The following is a 19480-nucleotide window of genomic DNA, read 5'->3' as shown; positions in this document are numbered from 1 at the left end:
TTGAACTATTCAAGGGACTCGGAGGCAGAGTCATACGGCTCTCAGCAGAACTGGCACCATTCCCAGCAGCGCCCAAAGCAGGAAGAAGGTCAACTTCTACTCGTGATGTCCTGGCCTCCACAATGGCAGGCACCGGCTCAATGGCCCTTCTGGACATTATGGGTTTACTACCAAGCCCAAGGGCTGGGGTCCAGATCCCTTTTGGAGGTGCAGGTCTCTCCATCAGTGACTTTGGTGGCTCAGGAAACCTCCTCGGGGGCAGGAGATGGGCACACAGGTTGGCACCGAGACCGATGCGGGTCCCTGCTCCAAGAGTGGTACTGAGTTGGGCACGGACGTGGGAACCAGCACCACCCCTGGCACTGCACAAGGTGTCTTGACACAGGGGGATTCCTGCAAACCAGAGGGGTAGGAAGACCTGTTGCCCTCGCGGACATCATCCTCATTCTCCCCAGTTGAAGTGGTGGAGGGCATTTCCACCACACTGCCTGCCATGGATAGCAGGGCACACCAGGAGCTGCTAAGAAGGGTGGCTCAAAACCCCTACATGCAGGCGGAGGAGGTCACAGAAGAGACGGACCCTATGGTGGACATTCTGGTCCCTGAAGGCCCTTTGAGTGTGGCTTTGCCCCTCATTAAAACTATCCAGAACACCACTAAGGTGCTATGGGAAACACTCACCTCTCTTCCCCCCGCCCCCAGTGAAAGTGGTAGAGTGGAAATATTTTGTGCCAGTCATAAAGCGTAAGTCCCAATGTGGGTGCCTGCATGAAACCTCCAAGCTTAATTACCAGCTTAGATCTGATAGCGCTGCCACCAGCCAGGAATTCCAGTGCCTGGCTCATTCTGGTCTCCTCCAACCTTCCTGGGGGACCACAAGACTCAGGTGCCTGAGTCTCACAACAAAGAGAAATAACCCCCTCCCCTTGTCTCCTGCGTACTTTCTCCCAGGCTTCCCCTCCCTGGATGGCCCTGGAAGATCACCCTGTTTCAATTCTTGAAACGCAAACCAGAGAGATCAGGTTCTCTCCACCCTCACTCAGAGCCCTGCAATGCAAGCTTTGTAACTCTAACACAAAGAGATTTTCTCTTCCCCCTGTCTCTTCTCCACCAATTCCCTGGTGAGCTGCAGACTCAATCCTTGAGCCCCAACTAAAAAAAAAATCCAACAGGTTTTAAAAAGAAAGCTTATAAAAAAGAAAGAAAAGACAAAAAATGGTCTCTGTATCAAGGTGACAATATACAGGGTTATTGGCTTAAAGGAAAAAATGAATAAACAGTCTTATCCAAAAAGAAATACAATTTAAACATTCCAGCAAACTACACACATGTAAATACAAAACAGTATAAGCCTATTGTTTTCTACCTTTGTACTCACAAAACTTGGAAACAGAAGATTAGAAAGCCTGGAGATAGAGAGATCACTCTCAGAGCTGAGAGAGCAACAGAGACGAGACAAAAAGAAGCACCCCCCAAAACTTCCCTCCCTTGAGCTTTGAAAAATCTTGTTTCCTGATTGGTCCTCTGGTCAGGTGTTTGGTTCCCTTTGTTAACCCTTTACAGGTAAAAGAAACATTAACCCTTAGCTATCTGTTTATGACAGTGCCATCCAAGGGGTATGAGAATCTGTTTACCCATCCTCAACTGGGTATTCTGGTGGTGGACACAGCCAACTAGAAAAAGAGATAGGAACAACCAGGACCGACTTCTATGTCTAAAGAGCCGAAGAAGCTGGATCTCTTCGGTAGAAAGGTGTATTCTACCAGGGGGCTCCAGCTTTGCCTAGCCAACTAGCAGGGGGTCCTGAGCTGCTATTGCTACACATTGTCCTGGAACACATTGTCCAAGTTCCAGGAATTGCTACTGGCAGACTCCCACTCCGAATTTGCAGCTGATCTGGAGGAGGGCAAAGTAGTCTCGAAGGCCTCCTTACAAGCCTCCCTGGACTCAGTGGACGCAGCTCATGGTTTCAAGTCTTGATACTTCTGGCTGAAGTCCAAAACACCATCCAGGACTTGCCTTTTGACTGTTCAGGACTCTTTTCAGAGCAAACAGACAGTAGGCTCCACAGCCTGAAGGACTCGTAGGCAACCCTTAAGTCCCTGCAGCTGCATATGCCACCTTCCGGTCCCCCACACCCTGAGGAAGTGGTGCAGGAGTGACAGAAGGAGCCCCTCTCAGTTCTCCTCTGGTCAGGACCAGGGTGCAGCAAAGCAGTTCTCAGCCTCTAAGCCAAACTTTTGGAGGTGCACCCAGGGGTGACGCACCAGATCAAATCCCGGATCCTTTTCTTTCCTTTGTGAATCATCTATTCCATTTCTACCGTGCCTGGGCTCAAGTAACCTCAGATCAATGGGTCTTGAGCACGGTAGAATGGGGATATTTTCTCTAATTCTGTTTCCTTCCGCCTTCCCACCCTCCCTTCCCATCCCTCTTACAAGCATCTTCTAGTTAGTTCCTACAGCTTGGGGTGGTAGAGGAGGTGCCTCTGGAGTTCAGGAGCAAGGGGTTCTACTCCTGTTATCTCCTAATCACCAAGGCCAAGGGTGGGCTCAGGCCTATTTTAGACCTACAAAACCTAAACAGATTGATGAAGAAGTTAAAGTTTTGCGTGGTCTCCCTGGCTTCCATCATTCTCTCCCTGGATCTGGGGGAGTGGTACGCTGCCCTCAGCTTGAAGAACATGTACTTTCACGTGTCCATAATGCCGTTCCACAGATGGTTCCTTTGATTCGTGGTCAGCAACACAAACTGTCAGTTCATGGTCCTCTCCTTCGGCCTCTCAGCAGCCCCTTAGGTGTTCACCAAGTGCATGGCAGGCATGGGAGCCTTCCTACAGAAGTGGCAAGTACAAGTATTTCTGTACCTAGATAACTGGCTAATCAAGGGCTACTCCTGGGCCAGCTGGAGGACCACATGAGCCTGAAGCGGATGACGTTCCACAGGCTTGGCCTCATTCTGAACATGGCGAATTCAACTATAACCCCCACGCAAAGGATAGAATTCATCAGAGCCCTCCTGGACTCCAGTCAGGCCAGAGCATTCCTCCCAGAATCTTGCTTTCTCGCCATGAGTGCCATCAGAGAGGATCTCAGAAGATTTCCCACCATTACGGCGAGGAATTGTCTGATACTACTCAGGCATACGGCTGCTTGCACATATGTGGTACAGTATGCCAGATCTATGGTTTCATCCCCTTTAGGTTTGGTTAGCCTGGGTGTACAGGCCAAACTGAGACCACCTAGACAGATTGGTCACACTCACTCCTCAGGTCCTCGAGTCCCTCCACTTGTGGCTCAACCTGCAAGCCTGGTGCTCCATTCGAGCCTCTAGCAGCATGCTCTCTCCTTTACTTTTCTTGGAACGTGGCATGCCTAGTGGCTATAACATCAGCCAGGAGGGTGTCTGAGCTCAAGACCCTGATGTCCGAGCCACTTTACACTGAGTTTTATAAAGACAAGGTGCAGTTGTGGCCTCACCCAGGTTTCTTCCCAAAGGTGGTTTCGCAATTTAACGCAAATCAGTGTTCTTCCCTAAGCCACATGCTAATAACTGGGAATGGGTGCTCCATTCCCTGGATGTCAGATGAGTGTTAGCTTTTTATGTCAAGTGGACAAAGCCATCTTAGAAATTGACACAGCTCTTTATTGCAATGGCTGAGCAGATGAAGGGGCTCCCGGTGTCATCCCAAAGAATCTCTTCATGGATAATGCCCTGTGTCAGGGAATGCTACAACCTAGAAAGATACCAGCTCCAGCATTAACTGTGCACTCCATAAGAGTGCGAGGTTTGTCTGCAGCATTCCTGGCCCTGGTGCCTATTCAGGATATCTGCAGGGTGGTGACGTGGTCATCTATTTGCATCTTTATGTCACACTACGCCATCACACAGCAGGCTAGAGACAATGCTGCATTTGGCAAGCTACGACTTGGTGAACTCTGACCCTTCCTCCTGGGGACTACTTTGGAGTCATTTACTTGGAAGTGACGTGAGCAATCACTCGAAAAAGAAAAAAGTTACCTACCTTTCGTAACTGTTGTTCTTTGAGATATGTTGCTCATGTCCATTCCAAGAGCCACCTGCTTCCCCTCCCTCAGAGTATCTGACAAGAAGGAACTGAAGAGGCGGCCGGTTGGCAGGGACCTATATACACTGCCATGGAGGTGCAATTTCAAGGAGCTCCAGAGCCGACCCGACGGATACCGCTAGGAGAAAAACCTTCTGGCGACTATCGCGCACACCTACTTGGAATGGACATGAGCAGCACATCTCGAAGAACAACAGTACAAAAGGTAGGTAACCATTTTCCAGTGGTTAATTACCTTCACTGTTTTAAAACTTATGCCATATTTCTAGTCTAAATTAAATATCTTCAACTTCCAGCCATTGGTTCTTGTTATACCTTTGTTATCTCCTAGATTGTGTTTGTTTTCTTCCAGGACACTTATAATCTCAAAGAATGTAAGGGCCAAGAGCCAATCCTTGCAGGGCCCCATCAGAACCACACTCAGTGATGATTCCCCATTAACATTAAGACAAGTCAGTTAGCCAGTTTTCAATCCATTTTGTCTGTGCCATGTCAATTTTGTGTTGGTTTTTAATCAAAATGTGCATTATCAAGTCAAATGCCTTTCAGAAGTCATAGGTATATTACATCAACACTACATTTTCTTCATTTAGAAAATATATAACTTTTATGGAGCAAAAATATTCAGTAATATTGTCAGAGAGCTTTAGCAGATCTAGCCTATCAAGTGAAAAGAATCTCATGTATTTTACCACTTTCTAAAACCTAGGTCAGCTACAACCACATAGATGAGTAGCATCCCCAGTTGTGTACATCCTGTTAATAATTACCTCTACCCCAAAATGGAGAGCAGTGAGTTTTTCCACTTAAAAGATTCATTACATCTATTTCCACTGCTGTGGTGGTACTACTAATAATTAGCACATTATACTTGAATCAGAAGTTAAACACATCTTTTTCTAAGATGTTCAAACAGTTCTTCTTCGAGTGCTTGCTCATATCCATTCTAGTAGGGGCGCACGCTGCGCGTGCACGTTCGTCGGAAAACTTTTACCCTAGCAACTCCAGCAGGCCGGCAGGTCGCCCCTAGAGTGACGCCACTATGGCAGGTCCAGTAACGCAACACGGCACAGCCGCAAGCCGCATCATCCCTGGACTGCTGGACTCGGGCATAATGGTGAGCAAAGGTGTGCACGGAGCACCAGGTCGCTGCCCTGCATATTTCCTGGACGGGAACTCGTGCGAGGAACGCCATTGACGATGCTGGGCTCTAGTAGAGTGCGCAGTTACACGCCCGAAGGGAAGATGGGCCAGGTCGTAACCAGTTCTTATGCGGACGTCACACAGGGCACAGAGGAGATTCTCTGCGAGGAGCTGCAACCCCTTGACCGTTCAGCGTTTGCGACAAAGAGCTGAGTGCGACTTGCGGAACGGCTTGGTTTTTCTATATACAAAGGCGAGCAGCCCTGCGCACGTCTAGGCGTGTAAGTTGTTGTCTCCTACGGAATGATGAGGTTTGGGAAAGAATAACGGGAAGGAATATGTCCTGGTTAACGTGAAGGGCCGAGACAAGGCCTTGGGAGGAATGCATGGGTGTGGCCCAGTTGCACTCTGTCTCGATGGAACACCGTGTACGGAGGGTCCACGACGAATGCGTGCAGCTCTGATACACGCCTAGCGGATTGTGACGCCGGCACCGTAGGATAGCCTTTTCTCCAGACAAATAGAGGAGGAGACATAGTAGCCAGCGTTCAAACAGGGGGGGGGACATAGAGACGAGAACAACACACGTTAAGATCCAGAAGGGGCTAGGATGACGGACTTGGGGTAAAGTCGCTCCAGCCCTTTGAGGAATCTAGTCACCAGTGGGTTGAAAGACGGAATGGCCGTTACCCTTTCCTTGGTGGAGCAAGTGGAGATGGCCGCCCAACTGAATCCCAGAGAGAGAGCGCATAGCTCAGGCCTTTGTTGTTTGCAAGGGAACCACAGAGATAGTCTCCAAGTTGAGTATCGGGATGGAAACATTTCAGCAAAGGGTGGAAAGCGCTTTCCGCACACCACGCACGTAAAACGCTTCCACTTGGCTAATGTACGTCGTCCTCCTGGGGTAAAGGAGTGGGTATTCGACTTCCTAGAAGTATCTGCATCGACTCGGCGAGGAAGGCAGTGCAATTCGGACCCAGTTACCACGCAGGAGCCGACGCGCGAAGAGAGTGCAGGGACTGCGACAGGTCGCGGGTGACAAAGCCGCTCATCGTCCTACGTGATAAGGTCCAAGGAACGAGGCGGGGAGGAGACAGGGTCGCCACTACCAGACAGGATCCAAGAGCAGACACGGATACAACTAATCGCTGACGTGGAGCATGGCGAGAAGCAGATGAAGAATCAAGCGGAGCGCTGTACACTCCGCTAAACAGCTTACAGAGAGGACCTTGAAAGATCAACCGGAAACAAGAGGAGGCATAAAAGAGGTGCATTCCACCAACGGGAATCAGGAAGGCATGCCGCTACTTAGAGCCCCGCTGGCGCCCATCGTTTGGCGGAGGAAAGGCGCAGAACATCGCGAACACTTCCTGTTCAGACTCAGAGAGAATGCAAAAAGGTCCATAGTGGGGATGATCCCCACATGGACAGCACACACTGTAAGGGCAACCCGGTCTTGACAGGGGACGTATCAGCGGGACCTCGTGGGAGGCTGAGACCGAACCTGAGAAGGTCGCCAGGAATGCGGCCAACCGGAGGAAGAAAAGACAGCCAGGACAGGTGGAACTGAGTGGGCATGCAAAGAGTCACACACCAACATTTAAGGCGCCTCTCCAAGCACAGAAGAGGCGATGAACGTCCCGCCTCTGCTTTGTTGACCATAAGCCCTGGGTTGATAGGAAAACCCGGAAACCAGCAGCGGACTCAGGATGCTGCGCTGAATGGAGAGAGATGGCTGCACAAGCAGGTGCTCGCCTCATCTCGGCGTTGATATGGAGAACAGATTGGTAAGTGAGACCAGGACCCTGCGCATCCTCAACGCCCACGAATTGTGCGCTCCCCATCTCAAGTGCCGATGCGATCCGTAAAGTGAGGACATGCGAGGGCTGTGTGAGGATGGACATGGGCCGCCCCGCACGAGACGACGGACTCCTCCAGCCACATTGGAGGGAGAAGAAGTACTTCCGTGGGACTGTGACGACGGGTATCCACGTCGCCTGGCGAGGCGGAGCTGAGGAATGCCCACGATGGCATGAGGATCTGAGCCGGAGCTGGCGTGCTCTGTCACGAAAGTGCAGGCCGCCAATGTGGCCCAAGACGTCAGGCAGGTGCGAGTAGAAAGTTAGAGGTGCTGCCTGTAACCTCCGGATGATGCCGTCAAAGCCTGGAATCGGGACGAGGGGAGAGTGGCCGTGACAGAACCAGGACGGCGCCGATAAATTCTATCCTCTGGTAGGGGATAGAATGAACTTCTCCACGTTTGACGATCAGGCCTAGGTTCGCGAAAAGGCGGCTGATCATCGCGGACGTGGGAGAGCACTGGCTTTGCTGAGGGCCCTCGGAAAGCCAGTCCGTCGAGGTAGGAAATACGTGCACCCGGCTGCGACGAAGGAAGGCGACGACTACGGCCATGCCACTTGTGCAGGAGGTCAGACTAGATGGTCATATTGGTCCCTTCTGACCTATGAGTCTAATGAGTCTATGAACACTCTCGAGACCGATGAGAGGGCCGAACGGGAGACCGTGAACTGATATGACGGCTGCCTATCGAGAAAGCGCAAGAATCTCCGATGGGGCGGGAAAATGGCGACATGAAAATAGGCGTTTGCATGTCGAGGGCGGCGTGCCAGTCTCAGGATCCAGGGACCAGGGATGGATAATGGTCCCAAGAAACCAGCGGAATTTCAACTTCAGTAAATATTCTGTTGAGCGCGGAGGTCGAGGAATGGGTCCAGACTCCCTTCGGCCTTGGGAATCCAGAAGTAGCGGGCAGTAACCTCTGCCCTTTCGTTTTGCGGAACCTCCTGAATGGCACCTCTGTCGAGGAGCGTTTGCACCTCCTGGAGGAGGATCTGCTCGTGAGAGGGTCCCTGAAGAGGGACGAGGGAGGGGGCGGGAAGGCAGGTAGAGGCACAACTGCAGGCTGGTATCCAACGCAAGCGTGCGGAGGACCCACGGTCTGAAGTGAGCCCGCGCCACGCGGGGAGGAAGTACGAGAGCGGTCGGCAGAAGGGTGGAGAGGGAATCACGGAGGAAACTGGTACATCCTCGGCGTATCTTCAAAATGAGGCGTTCGACGGAAGAAGGCTTGGTAGGCCCTTGGCCCTGACCCCCTTGTTACCCGACTGTCTGCGCCTGCCATTTCTATTTGTGGCGCTGAGAGAGTCTTGTCTCTGTCTGGCCGGGGAAAGCCTACGATGTTGTTGTTGTTGCGGCCGGAAGGGTCTACGCTGTGCACGGGCGTATGCATTCCAAGGGCCGCATAATGACCTGTTATCTTTCAGGCTTTGCAGCCGCGGGTCGGTCTTATCCGAGAACAGGCCCTGGCCCTCAAACGGAAGATCCTGGATGGTATGTTGGAGTTCGGAGAAGGCCAGAGACTGCAGCCAGGAGATACAGCACGCATCGTGACCCCGGAGGCCAGAGTTCTGGCGGCAGAGTTGGCCGCGTCCAGTGCCGCCTGCAAGGAAGTGCGTGCGACTTCTTTCCTTCATGCAGAAGTGTGACGAACTCCTGACGAGCGTTCTTGCGGGAGGAGCTCTTTGAATTTATCAGCCGCTGTCCAGGTGTTAAAGGAGTAGCGGCTGAGTAGAGCTTGCTGGTTAGAAACTCGTAGCTGCAATGCTCCTGCAGAATAGACCTTGCGCCTAGTAGGTCCATCCTTCTTGCCTCCTTGGACTTGGGGGCTGGCGCTTCTGCCATAGCGTTCCCTCTCGTTCACAGATTGAACGACGAGGGAACATGGGCGCAGGTGGACCATATAGGTAGTCGTAGTCCTTAGATGGGACCATGTTTACGTACTACCCCTCGGGCGGTGGGGGGAACGGAGAGGCGTGACTGCCAGATGGTGTTGGGTTGCTCTGTATCGTTTTTATAAAGGGAGGGCAACACGAGTGGTGCGTCAGACGTGAGTATACTGCACACAGCGGTCCCAATCTCGGAGACCTCCTCGGCCTGAATGTTCATGTTCAGCGCCACTCGCCTGAGGAAGTCTTGGTGCGCCCTCAGGCCAGGGGGGTGGACCCGTGGATGTCGTTCCCGCTACTGCTTCATCAGGGGAGAAGATGAAGAGAGTCCTGCAAAAGGGGTTTGGTACCTCCACAGCTTGGAGTACCAGTTCAGGCTCCTGAGGGATTCCGCAGCCAGCGAATGGGACGGTCGGCCTTCCTCAGGGGATGGTGGGGCCGTGATGCTGTAGCCTCTGGACTCCTCCGCTCTGGGTCAGGCGCACGTGAGGGAACGTGCTGAGGCCCCTGGGCTTGATGTATGCCCAGGGGGTCCAGAAGCCCAGTGCTGCGGGCACTGCTCCTGGCGACCTTCCATTTCTCAACAACAGGAAAGATTGGCAGGTTCTTTCAGGTCCAAATAGATGCTGTCAGTTCCGGAGGATACAGAGACCTTGTCGTGGAGGCCATTGGGGGGCGTAAGAGGATAGCGCCAGAATTCCAGCGCCCTTGATGGCGACGACCTCCGCTAGGTGCCGCGAGATCGTGTCATGAGTCGTTACGGTGCCGGGACCGAGACGACGAACCAGGCGAGCCGGAGTCGGACCGATTGGCGCGGTGCGGATGGTCGGCTCGTGGATGACGGTGCGCAGCGGCGTGCTCTGAGGGTCAGCTGTGAGCGGAGCGGTGCCGGGAGTATCTGGATCGCGCGCGATGATAGCCGTGCCGCGAGGTACGACCGGTGCGCCTAGGGAGCGGTGCGGGACTGCGAGCGGCGTCGCGAGGGAAGACCTCCCTCGAGCGATCGGTTGCCGGCGATCGCGACCCGGTGCCGGCGATCTTGAGCGCGCCGGGTTGGAGAATCCGGACGGTGCCCTCATCGGGGTTGCGCTTGACCTTGGAGAGCAAACCCGCATCGGGAGGTGCGGGGTTGGGGCAGCCCAGGCTTCCGTAAAGCAATCAGGTCCCGTGCCGACGAAAAAATGTCATCAGGGCGTTTGATGGATGGTATCAGCTCTAACCCCAGATCTTTGGCGGGGACTGGGAGGGTCGGACTCAACGAACGCACGCCAGGAGCCGGAGTCAACGAGCCCCTTGCTTACGGTCTGGCAGTCGGCAGCGGGTGCTCCTTACGGGTCCGCTTGAGCGGGGTGAGACTTGGACGGCCTCTTCCCGGGAGCCAGCCGGGAGAAGGGCCGTTGCCGTGCGTTCTTTCGCGGTGTGCCGGAGGGATCTTGTGCTGGAGCCGCGCTCGGTTGCGAAGGCGCCGGGGTAAGTGCCCTTCCATAAGGAGCGTCCTGAGGCGCTGGCTTTGGTCCCTTTCGTTCGCGGACGAAAGATTTCATATGCAGCACTTTATCTGAGCATGGTGATTCCCTAGGCCACTCAGGCAGGCGTTGTGGGGATCCTGGTGTGGCAATCGGGCTTCTTACAAGTCAGCACCCTTGAAATCCCGCAACCAGCATTCAGCCCGGCGCCGGCGTGGGAGAGGGTCTAGAGCCCCGAACCCGATAACGAAGTATTAATATATACACAACTATAACTATACTACAACTACAGAATGCTAAGTAACTATTGACTAAACTAACTAGAACAGTTAACAATGACAAGAAAGCGAGGATGTGGAGTCAGCTATGCCGCGCTCCACAGTTCCAACGAACCGATCACGGCGTTAGAAGAACTGAGGATGGGCGGGCCGGCAGGGGTATATATCACCTCACTGTGACCTCTCACTCCGACCCCACCGCCTAGGTAAGGCTTGGGAATCACCTACTGGAATGGATATGAGCAAGCACTCGAAGAAGAAAACATGGTTACTTACCTTGTAACTCTTGTTCTTCGAGATGTGTTGCTCATATCCATTCCACACCCGCCCTCCTTCCCCACTGTTGGAGTAGCCGGCAAGAAGGAACTGAGGAGTGGGCGGGCCGGCAGGGGTATATATCACCCGCCATAGTGGCGCCACTCTAGGGGCGACCTGCCGGCCCGCTGGAGTTGCTAGGGTAAAAGTTTTCCGACGAACGTGCACGCGCGGCACGCACATCTACTGGAATGGATATGAGCAACACATCTCGAAGAACAAGAGTTACAAGGTGAGTAACCGTGTTTTTCCCAGGGTGGGCAGAATTAAATATAGTTGAAAATATTAAAATCTCTACACCAATCTATAAAGTCGATAAAGTATCCCAGCATGGGGAAACTCCCATGTACAGGGTATATCAAGAATATGACTGCAGGAGGCATTTCTCAGTTGATGAAACAAGTTCCCCAGGTGCTTATTTGCTGACCATTGGAAAAGCTGGAGCAATGAGTTTAGGTTGTAAGCTGTTTGGGGCAGGGAGCATATAGCACAATGGAGTCTGGGTCCATGATTTAGGGCTCCTAGGCACTACAATGATATAAATAATAATTAAGCTGAGGGCCAAACTGGCTCCTGGCATTCCTAAAGATCAGTAGCATTGCCCCCACTGCCTCATGTACTCTGAGCACATCTTGACCAGAGCCAGGGATTGAGACCTTTCATTGTAATACTAATAAAATACATGTTGGTTTTACTTATTTCTTATTAGTATTATTTTGCTGTAGTCCTATGGTAGAACGTCTTACATCTGAGTACTTTGCATACGAATCACAGTGGTATCTAGGCACTTCATACATAAGTAGTGTGCAAAATTCTGCTCAGAGTTGCAAAGAAGATCCTCAGGGTTATACCAATGTAACAGCAGAATGTGGTCCCTGAATATGTCTGTGTATAGCTGACGTTCTTCATTATGTAACTTAATCTGTTCTGTATTGTATTTGCTTTGATTTAATAAATGTGTTGACAGCATAAAAACAATTCCTGAACAGTGGAACTAATCATGTTAATGTAAATTACAAAAAAAAAAAAAAAATCATTAGGGGGTTAAAGAGTTTTTCACCTGAAGATCATAGAGTCAAATCCATCACAGTTCATTAGTTTCCCAGAGTTGTTATCTGATGGCTGCTGAGAAGAAAGTGAAACAGATAATTGGTCTACATCCATTTCCTAATAAATGTACAGCTACACTTCAAAGCTGACATCACACCTGGCCTTAATTTAAATCTTTATTAGCAGAGACTGAATTTACTTCTTACCATAGAAGTGATACCTCCAAAACAGCATAGAGGTACACTGGCAGAGATCTGCTATTCTCATGTTATAGTATTCCGCTGTGGAGAAGTAGAGATCTATTGTCAGCACAAGTAAATATTTGTCCTTGTCATTTTTTAACTTGGATGGCTTCCTTTCTTCACTGTCTCTCTTCCCACCCCCCCCACCAGCACCATTCACACTTACATAACTAACTACTGCTTAATGTATCAGGTAAATTGGGCAAACCTTACCTCCAGTACTACCTTATATTTCATGTAGATCATATTCTATTGTAGTTTCAATGAAACCTCAAAATAATGTAAATACGTGGACTAACAATGAAGTGGTTGTAGCTTATTGAAAGTGACTAGTTAACTGCCTGAATTCTTGAAACATTTTCTGCTTGCAGTAGCCAAACTAGTGATGTTAGCAGGCAGCAGTTGCAACTTATGACTTATTTGAAGAAGGAGTAAAACAGATTAGAAAGATTTGCCATTTACTGAATAAAAACAGTAATTCCTTCTATTCATTTAGAAATAAATATGAGCAAGTTATGTATTAAAAATGAAGGTGTGCTAGCTGTACTTGCAAGTTGTAGTCCTGTGGAAGTATGGTGGACTGTTTGTTTGTTCAAGATGAAACATTGCATAATGGAGGATGCAAATCACTGTTGTCCTGTGCCTATATGATAGTCTCTCTCTTCTTAAACTTTCTTTCATTTCCTAAGATATCTTCCCTGACACAACATACTTAAGAAAGGCAGTGTTACATAATATCTCTGAATTGTTAAGCTAATTCCTTTTGGAATAGGATATAGCAGCCCGTTAGCAAAAGTAGAGCCATTTATAGCAGGAGTTCTCAACCTTTTTCTTTGTGAGACCTACCTACCTACCTCGACATGCTATAAAAACTCTAGGGCCTGCCGGGGGGGAACCTCGAGGCAGGGGCCTTGAGCATAGGTGTAGTTTGACTTCTATTGTGGGGGACGGGGCAGGGGCCAGTAGCGCTCAAGCCATCTCCGCATGGCGGGGTGCAGGGAGGGAGCAGCACCTTCACCCCCGACTCACCTCAGCAGGCCACCCAGCCTGTCTGGGTTGGGGGGCGGGGGCGTGCAACCAAAAATTATAACTCAGAGGTAGAGGGCTTGCTTAGCTCAAAAAGTTTGAAGACAGCTTAGGGTGCAGGGAGGTGGTAGTTAGGGGCTGTGCACAGTCAGGATGGTAGCTGAGAGTGCACGGGGGTAGCTGGGGCTGTGTGCAGGCAGGGGGTAGCTGAGGGTGCAGGGAGCGGGTAGCTAGGGGTTGTGCACAGTCAGGATGGTAGCTGAGGGACCACGGAGGACTGTAGCTGAGGCTGTGTGCAGGCAGGGGGGTAGCTCAGGGTGCAGGGAGAGAGGTACTGGGGGCTGTATGCAACCCAGGGGTAGTTCAAAGTGCTGGAAGAGGAGTATTAGGGGCTGTGTACTGGTACAACTCCCGTGTGGTCCCTTTTCCTGGGGCTTATTTTTGGAACACAAATCTATAGTATTTAAATAGAGTTTTTGATAGATTTTTGATGTGTGTGAAAATATGTCAGTGGAAATACATTCCCCATGTTACTGGCAGTACCATGATTGATTTTCTTTTGTTAATTGTTTAATATTGTGAAATATATATAGGATTTTATCTTATGGTTGTATTGCTGTCTTTTTTCCCTGCATCAAATGCAATAGAATATTTTTTAGTAGTTTTGGAAAAAATTAAATACCAAGTTTAGAGAGAGTCAATAAGAGAATTTATTTTTAGTTTCCTGAGTCCTTCCTGGAAAAATCATTCCTCAAGAAAGAATATTATCTTATTTTCCCTGGGCCTTTTTGTGCCTCTCTTCTTCGTTTGAGAAGTCTTACCTTGCTGAACAATACTGTAGAGGACAATGTTCAATTGATAGCTGAATATTTTTTAAAAAGCCACCCTGTTTACAGTTGGTAAGTTATTTTTTTTAAGCAGAAGGTACCCCGTTTATCTGTTATCAAGCAGGTAGAAGCTGCGTATCCAAACTTACATTGCATTATAGCTTTGTTTCCACTTGGGACACCTAGTAACCCAAGTATGTGGATTTTCTCTTCATGTTAGTTGGATGACTGTACAGAATATTTTTACATCTGTTATTACATGGAAAAGCTGCTAAGCTTGACTTTCTTTTTGTTTTCTAGGTCAGAAGACGTGTCTCCATTTACATGGTATCTTTCCTTATCTCTATGTGCCATATGATGGTTATGGGAAGCAGTCAGAACACTATCTTCGTCAGGTGGCATTCAGCATTGACCGAGCACTCAATGTGGCTTCAGGCAATCCATCTTCTACTGTTCAACATGTGTTCAAAGTGTCATTAGTATCTGGAATGTAAGTATAACTTACATTATGTTGTTGTTAGTTTTGTTTGTGTAGATGGGTCAGCATACCTGTTTGGCATTGGGAGGTCCACTGCCTCAGTTTGTCCTTGAACTCACCAGTAACTACATATGCTTATATGCATCTAACAACACCCCTTCTTGGGGTCTGGTTTATTAAAATAACATAACTGTAGTAAAACAACAATTTAATGTCAACATGCAGTAGACCTCTTAGTTACAACACCTGAGGAATGGAAGTTATTTGTAACTCTAAAATGTTCATAACTGAACAAACTGTTATGGTTCTTTCAAAAATTTACAACTGAACATGGACTAAATACAGCTGCTTTCCCTTTATTTTTTAGTACTTTATGTTTAACACAGTACAGTACTGTATTTGCTGCCTTTAACCATCTTAATTTAAGTGAAACAAGCACAGAAACAATTTCCTTACCTTGTCAAAAAAAATTAAAATATTCTCTATTATTTAATAGTTTGTTTGACACAGTATTGTACTGTATTTGCTTTTTTTAAATCTCTGCTGCTGCGATTGCGTACTTTCGGTTCCAAATGAGGTGTGTGGTTGACCAGTTAGTTCGTAATTCTGATGTTCTTAACTCTGAGGTTCTACTGTAAATAAAAGCCAGTATTTTCCAAACTCTACAGTTCCTTCAACCACTTGCTGGTTTCTGTAGTTTCTTACCAAAACTTAGGTCCTGCTACTTGGTGTTTCCTGAAGAAAGCCTCTTCCTCTTAGGTCTTCTGCTTTTTTGATGAGCCCTGCAAATCTGCAGATATCTACTTTTTATCCATTGACCATGTTTGTGGATCATGGATGGATGCAGATCCAAATTTTATATCTAGAGCCCTGCAAATCTGGATATCTGCTGAGCATGTTTGTGGATAGCAGATTGGATGCAGATACAAGTTTTGTATCCACTCAGGACTCTGTTTTTTTCTTGTTGTTGTTGTTGCTTTGTCCTTTATGTCAGGTTGCTACAGCCAGGCATTTCCACCCGGTTGCTATGGAGAGCCCCTTCCCACATCCCCTCTGACAATGTGTCTGTTGCAGGGGCAATCCTGGAGGTTTCTCCGCCTCAGACTGCACAGGCTCCCTCTTATAGGAAATATCACTATTATCTTGTGATGCTTGGTCACCAGACACTGTCTATGGTCCAAGCCTTGAAACAGGTCCCTGGGACATGCACATATGGCCCAGGACAACACTGTTTGTTTGCTGACTTCTTATTTAGTACACGGTTTTGCTGTTCCAAGAATTGTTAGGATTATTATTACCAGATGTTAACACTTAAGGATTCTCTTATTCACTATTTATTTGACTCGCATAACCGGGGATTGAAAAATTTACTCATCCATGATGAACAAGAAGCTTTTCTGGATGAACATACATGATTACACAAAACAATTCATGCAAAATCTGTTTCCATCTAGAAAAAAGGGTGACATTTTTAAAAGCGTTCAACACTGGCCTAACCAGCCAGTAGGGTGCACTTTTGGCAATCCCTAGTTCATAGCAATTATACTTATCAAAATAACCTTCCCGGAGTGAACCATTGGAATGGTTCCTTCTGAAGACTGCAGACAGTGCCTGTGTTACTGCTTGGAGTTTACATAGGCTGCAGCAGAACTAAATCTGATCACTGTATTATTGGCTTCCACTGTTGCTGTGAGAAACTTGAGCAGCAGTGAAACTATTAATCTGATCCTTTCCTATCTCTGGTTTCTTGTAAAAGATATGATTAGCAGAAGAAGAGAAGCACTGGAGCTATTCACTGGAGAGGAGGAACCAAAACTGAAAACTAAGCAGAGTAACCTAGTGAAGACAACCCTTCTGTCTTTGTCGTCGTCGTCCTCCATGCTGCAACACAGCCATAAAGCTCCAAGGATAGAGTAACAGATCCCATGTCCCTCTCTTCAGCATCTTGGCAGCTCTTTTGCATTCAGAACCTGACTTGAAGTTACAACAAATGGTAGATGTTTTAGGTGCTGAGAACTCTGTAATTTTACCTTCTCAAATCTAAGCCCTGCGGATGTTCTTGCATGCCTTCCTTGCTGTAGGAAGGACAATTAAGATAAATATTTACTGCCTAAGTTTCAAAATGTGGAAGAGACAAGCAGGCAGAATCAGAGTTATAGGAAGGATAATCTTTGAACACTACTGATTGCTGTCTGAAATGAAGAACAATCCACTAGTTCTTTGAATATTTGTTATTGTGGATCTCATTCTAGGGAGTAGATGCATCTCATGTGCCTGAGACCAGATTTTTTTAATAGTGATGTCCATCGGGGCCATGCATGTATCCTGTGCCTCTTTGTGTTCACATACAAGGACATAAAGGATTGGGCAGCCACAACCCACACTCAGTTCCTTCTTATTACCTGTGGTGAGATGGAACCTAGCTAGTATCCGACCCACTGGATTTTAGCTCGGACTAAACTTCTGAAGAAACCTTCTTAAAATCTTCTGAGATATTTCAGATTGACTTTCATTCTTTTATTTACTTGTCAAGCCAAAAGTTGCTTGCAGAACCTTCTGTACAAAAATCCTCCCCCAGTACAGAAATTGAAAATAGGGTGGCCTCAAAACCCACGGGAAAACCTTGTCTGTCCTGCAGTGGACTGATCCCACTGAATGATGGGCACAGAACATATTCTGCTTGGGAGAGTCTGACATCCCAGAGGGATGTGAGGCCGAAATTCCATCTGCAGGAACAATCTATGAGAGTTAGTATTGGATCTAGTATGGGGGAAGGAGCTCAACAAGGAGCTCTGGGTCCTCCCATAAAGAGGGATACAGAAAAACTTTGAGAGACAAGTTGGTATGTCTAAGTATGACATGGAGATGAATAGAAAGGAGCAGACTGCTGCACAGCAGGCTCTTCTGGTACTGGAAGTACCTCCCAGTAATTTTGACTCCATCACCAACAACACAGACTCAGAGTGCTATGGAGGAGTGTTAGGTACTGAGATATGTAACACCATTGACACAGTCCTCGGTACTGATAGAGCTTTACCAATTGGTGCCACCCATGATTCAGGGGGACTCCTCTTCACCATCCCCAGGACATACCTTTTTGCTGCAATATCTCTACAGACCTCAACCATAGGTACACCAGGACTAGTATTGATCTATCCAACAATTCACCAGTCCTCCATAACCATACAGAATGCCATAGTGACATTTCTGGAGTTATTGAGGCGTACCTTCCTCTAGGATGTGGTCCCCACCAACTCAGAAGAGAAGGAGGTTCTTTCTCTCTATGGCTTTGCTAGCAAAACCTCAGTTACCAGAATACAAAGAGGAAGGAAATGCAGAATTGAATGACTCTTCTCGCTGCCCAAAGACAACGACTCCTCGTCCCCAGATGAGGCAATAGCTTTGGCACCAATACAGGCACTGTACAATTTCAGACTTCCAGGATCTCTTGGTGCATATCAGAGATACCCTGGAGACTGAGACTTCAGTCACCTCTGTGAAGTCTCACAAGCTGTTTGATATTTTGTTGGCCATCGGTCCAGCCGGAATTGCTCTTCACATAAATGAAGGCCTCCTAGCTCTGGCAAAAGTCTTGTGGCAAATGCCAGCCATTAAAACATGAATTCCCTATAACATGGTACCACCTGGAGGTTCAAGAACCATTACACCCACCCCAACCTTGGCTCCCATGAGTGTCCAAGAGAAGTCAAGTCCCACCAAAAACGCACTTAGGGACAAGGATCCCAAATGGATAGATCTTTTTGGAAGAAAGTCAAACACGCTGGCCTTGCTCCAGTGGAGCTAGCTCCCAGACATTGCTGGCCAATATGATTTGTTAACATGAGACAGAATGACATTGTTCCTGGCTTAGCACTCTCACAATATCAGACGGGAGCTGAAAGTGTTATAAAAGAAAGCCAACTTTGTGACCAAGACAGTTCTACAGGCAGTAATAAATGTCTTTGACACTGTGGCAAGGTCTGTGATCATTGTGGTGACCATGCATGGCTGCAAGCCTCGAGTATCAGTCCCAACTAACAAGCCACAGTTAGGGACTTTATTTTGGAGGGCTTGGAGCTGCTCATTGAACTGACTGATAGCATCCTACGTGTACTGAAAGATTCCCAGCCTTACGCTCACTGAGAATTTGCCCTTCCCCACCCTATCAAAAGGTGTACCAGCCTCAGTGTTGCATCAGCAGAGACTACATACCCCATCTTACCCCAGGCAGATGGAGTATCAGGCCAGGAAACACCCATGGTAGAACAAGTGGCATCAACCCTCTTTGCCTTTGGCCCCACGTTTTGTCGTGATGCTCCATCAGAAAATTTGATGAAACAGTCAAAGCCTATACAGGAACCAGTCCACAGAGAATGACTTTTGGAAGCTGCTTTGCCCCATACCACCAGGTGTGGTCTGCTGTAACAGCAGGCATATAGGTGCTGGAGATCATCACCTGTGGCTACCACATATGCACTCCTTTTCACTGTCCCTTTTCAGGGACCCCTCTAACAAGTGTCTATTAAAAACAGAAATGGCCTCGTTGCTTTGTCTAGGAGCCAGAGAGGAAGTTCCCCAGGAATATTGGGAAAGAGGCTTCTACTGCAGTGTTTCCTTATTCCAAAGACTAAAAGAAGTCTTCATCCTACCCTAGACCTGAGAAGATTCAACACATATGTATGCACTGTCTCAAGTTCAGAGTGGTAATGCTTGCCTCCATCATCCCATCACTCCAAGCTCAAGACTGGTTCACGGCTCTAGATTTGCAGGAGGTGTGCTTCCACTTGGCCACATCCAGTTCACAAGAAGTGCCGAAGATTCA

The 19480-nt window shown here is 48.4% G+C and overlaps 1 protein-coding gene across 1 annotated transcript in view; it reads left to right on the top strand.

The window, feature by feature from the left end:
* Window positions 1-19480, top strand: part of REV3L (REV3 like, DNA directed polymerase zeta catalytic subunit) — a 250580-nt gene that overhangs the window by 102470 nt on the left and 128630 nt on the right. The window contains exon 2 of the mRNA XM_075063888.1: window positions 14481-14670. Within this exon, the coding sequence (XP_074919989.1) occupies window positions 14481-14670 (190 nt within the window). The remainder of the gene's footprint in view (window positions 1-14480; window positions 14671-19480) is intronic.

This window comes from Chelonoidis abingdonii, chromosome 3, assembly GCF_003597395.2.
Source record: "Chelonoidis abingdonii isolate Lonesome George chromosome 3, CheloAbing_2.0, whole genome shotgun sequence".
NCBI lineage: Eukaryota > Metazoa > Chordata > Testudines > Testudinidae > Chelonoidis > Chelonoidis abingdonii.
The sequence above is the reverse complement of the archived record's forward strand: the minus strand, read 5'-3'. Positions and strand labels throughout refer to the sequence as shown.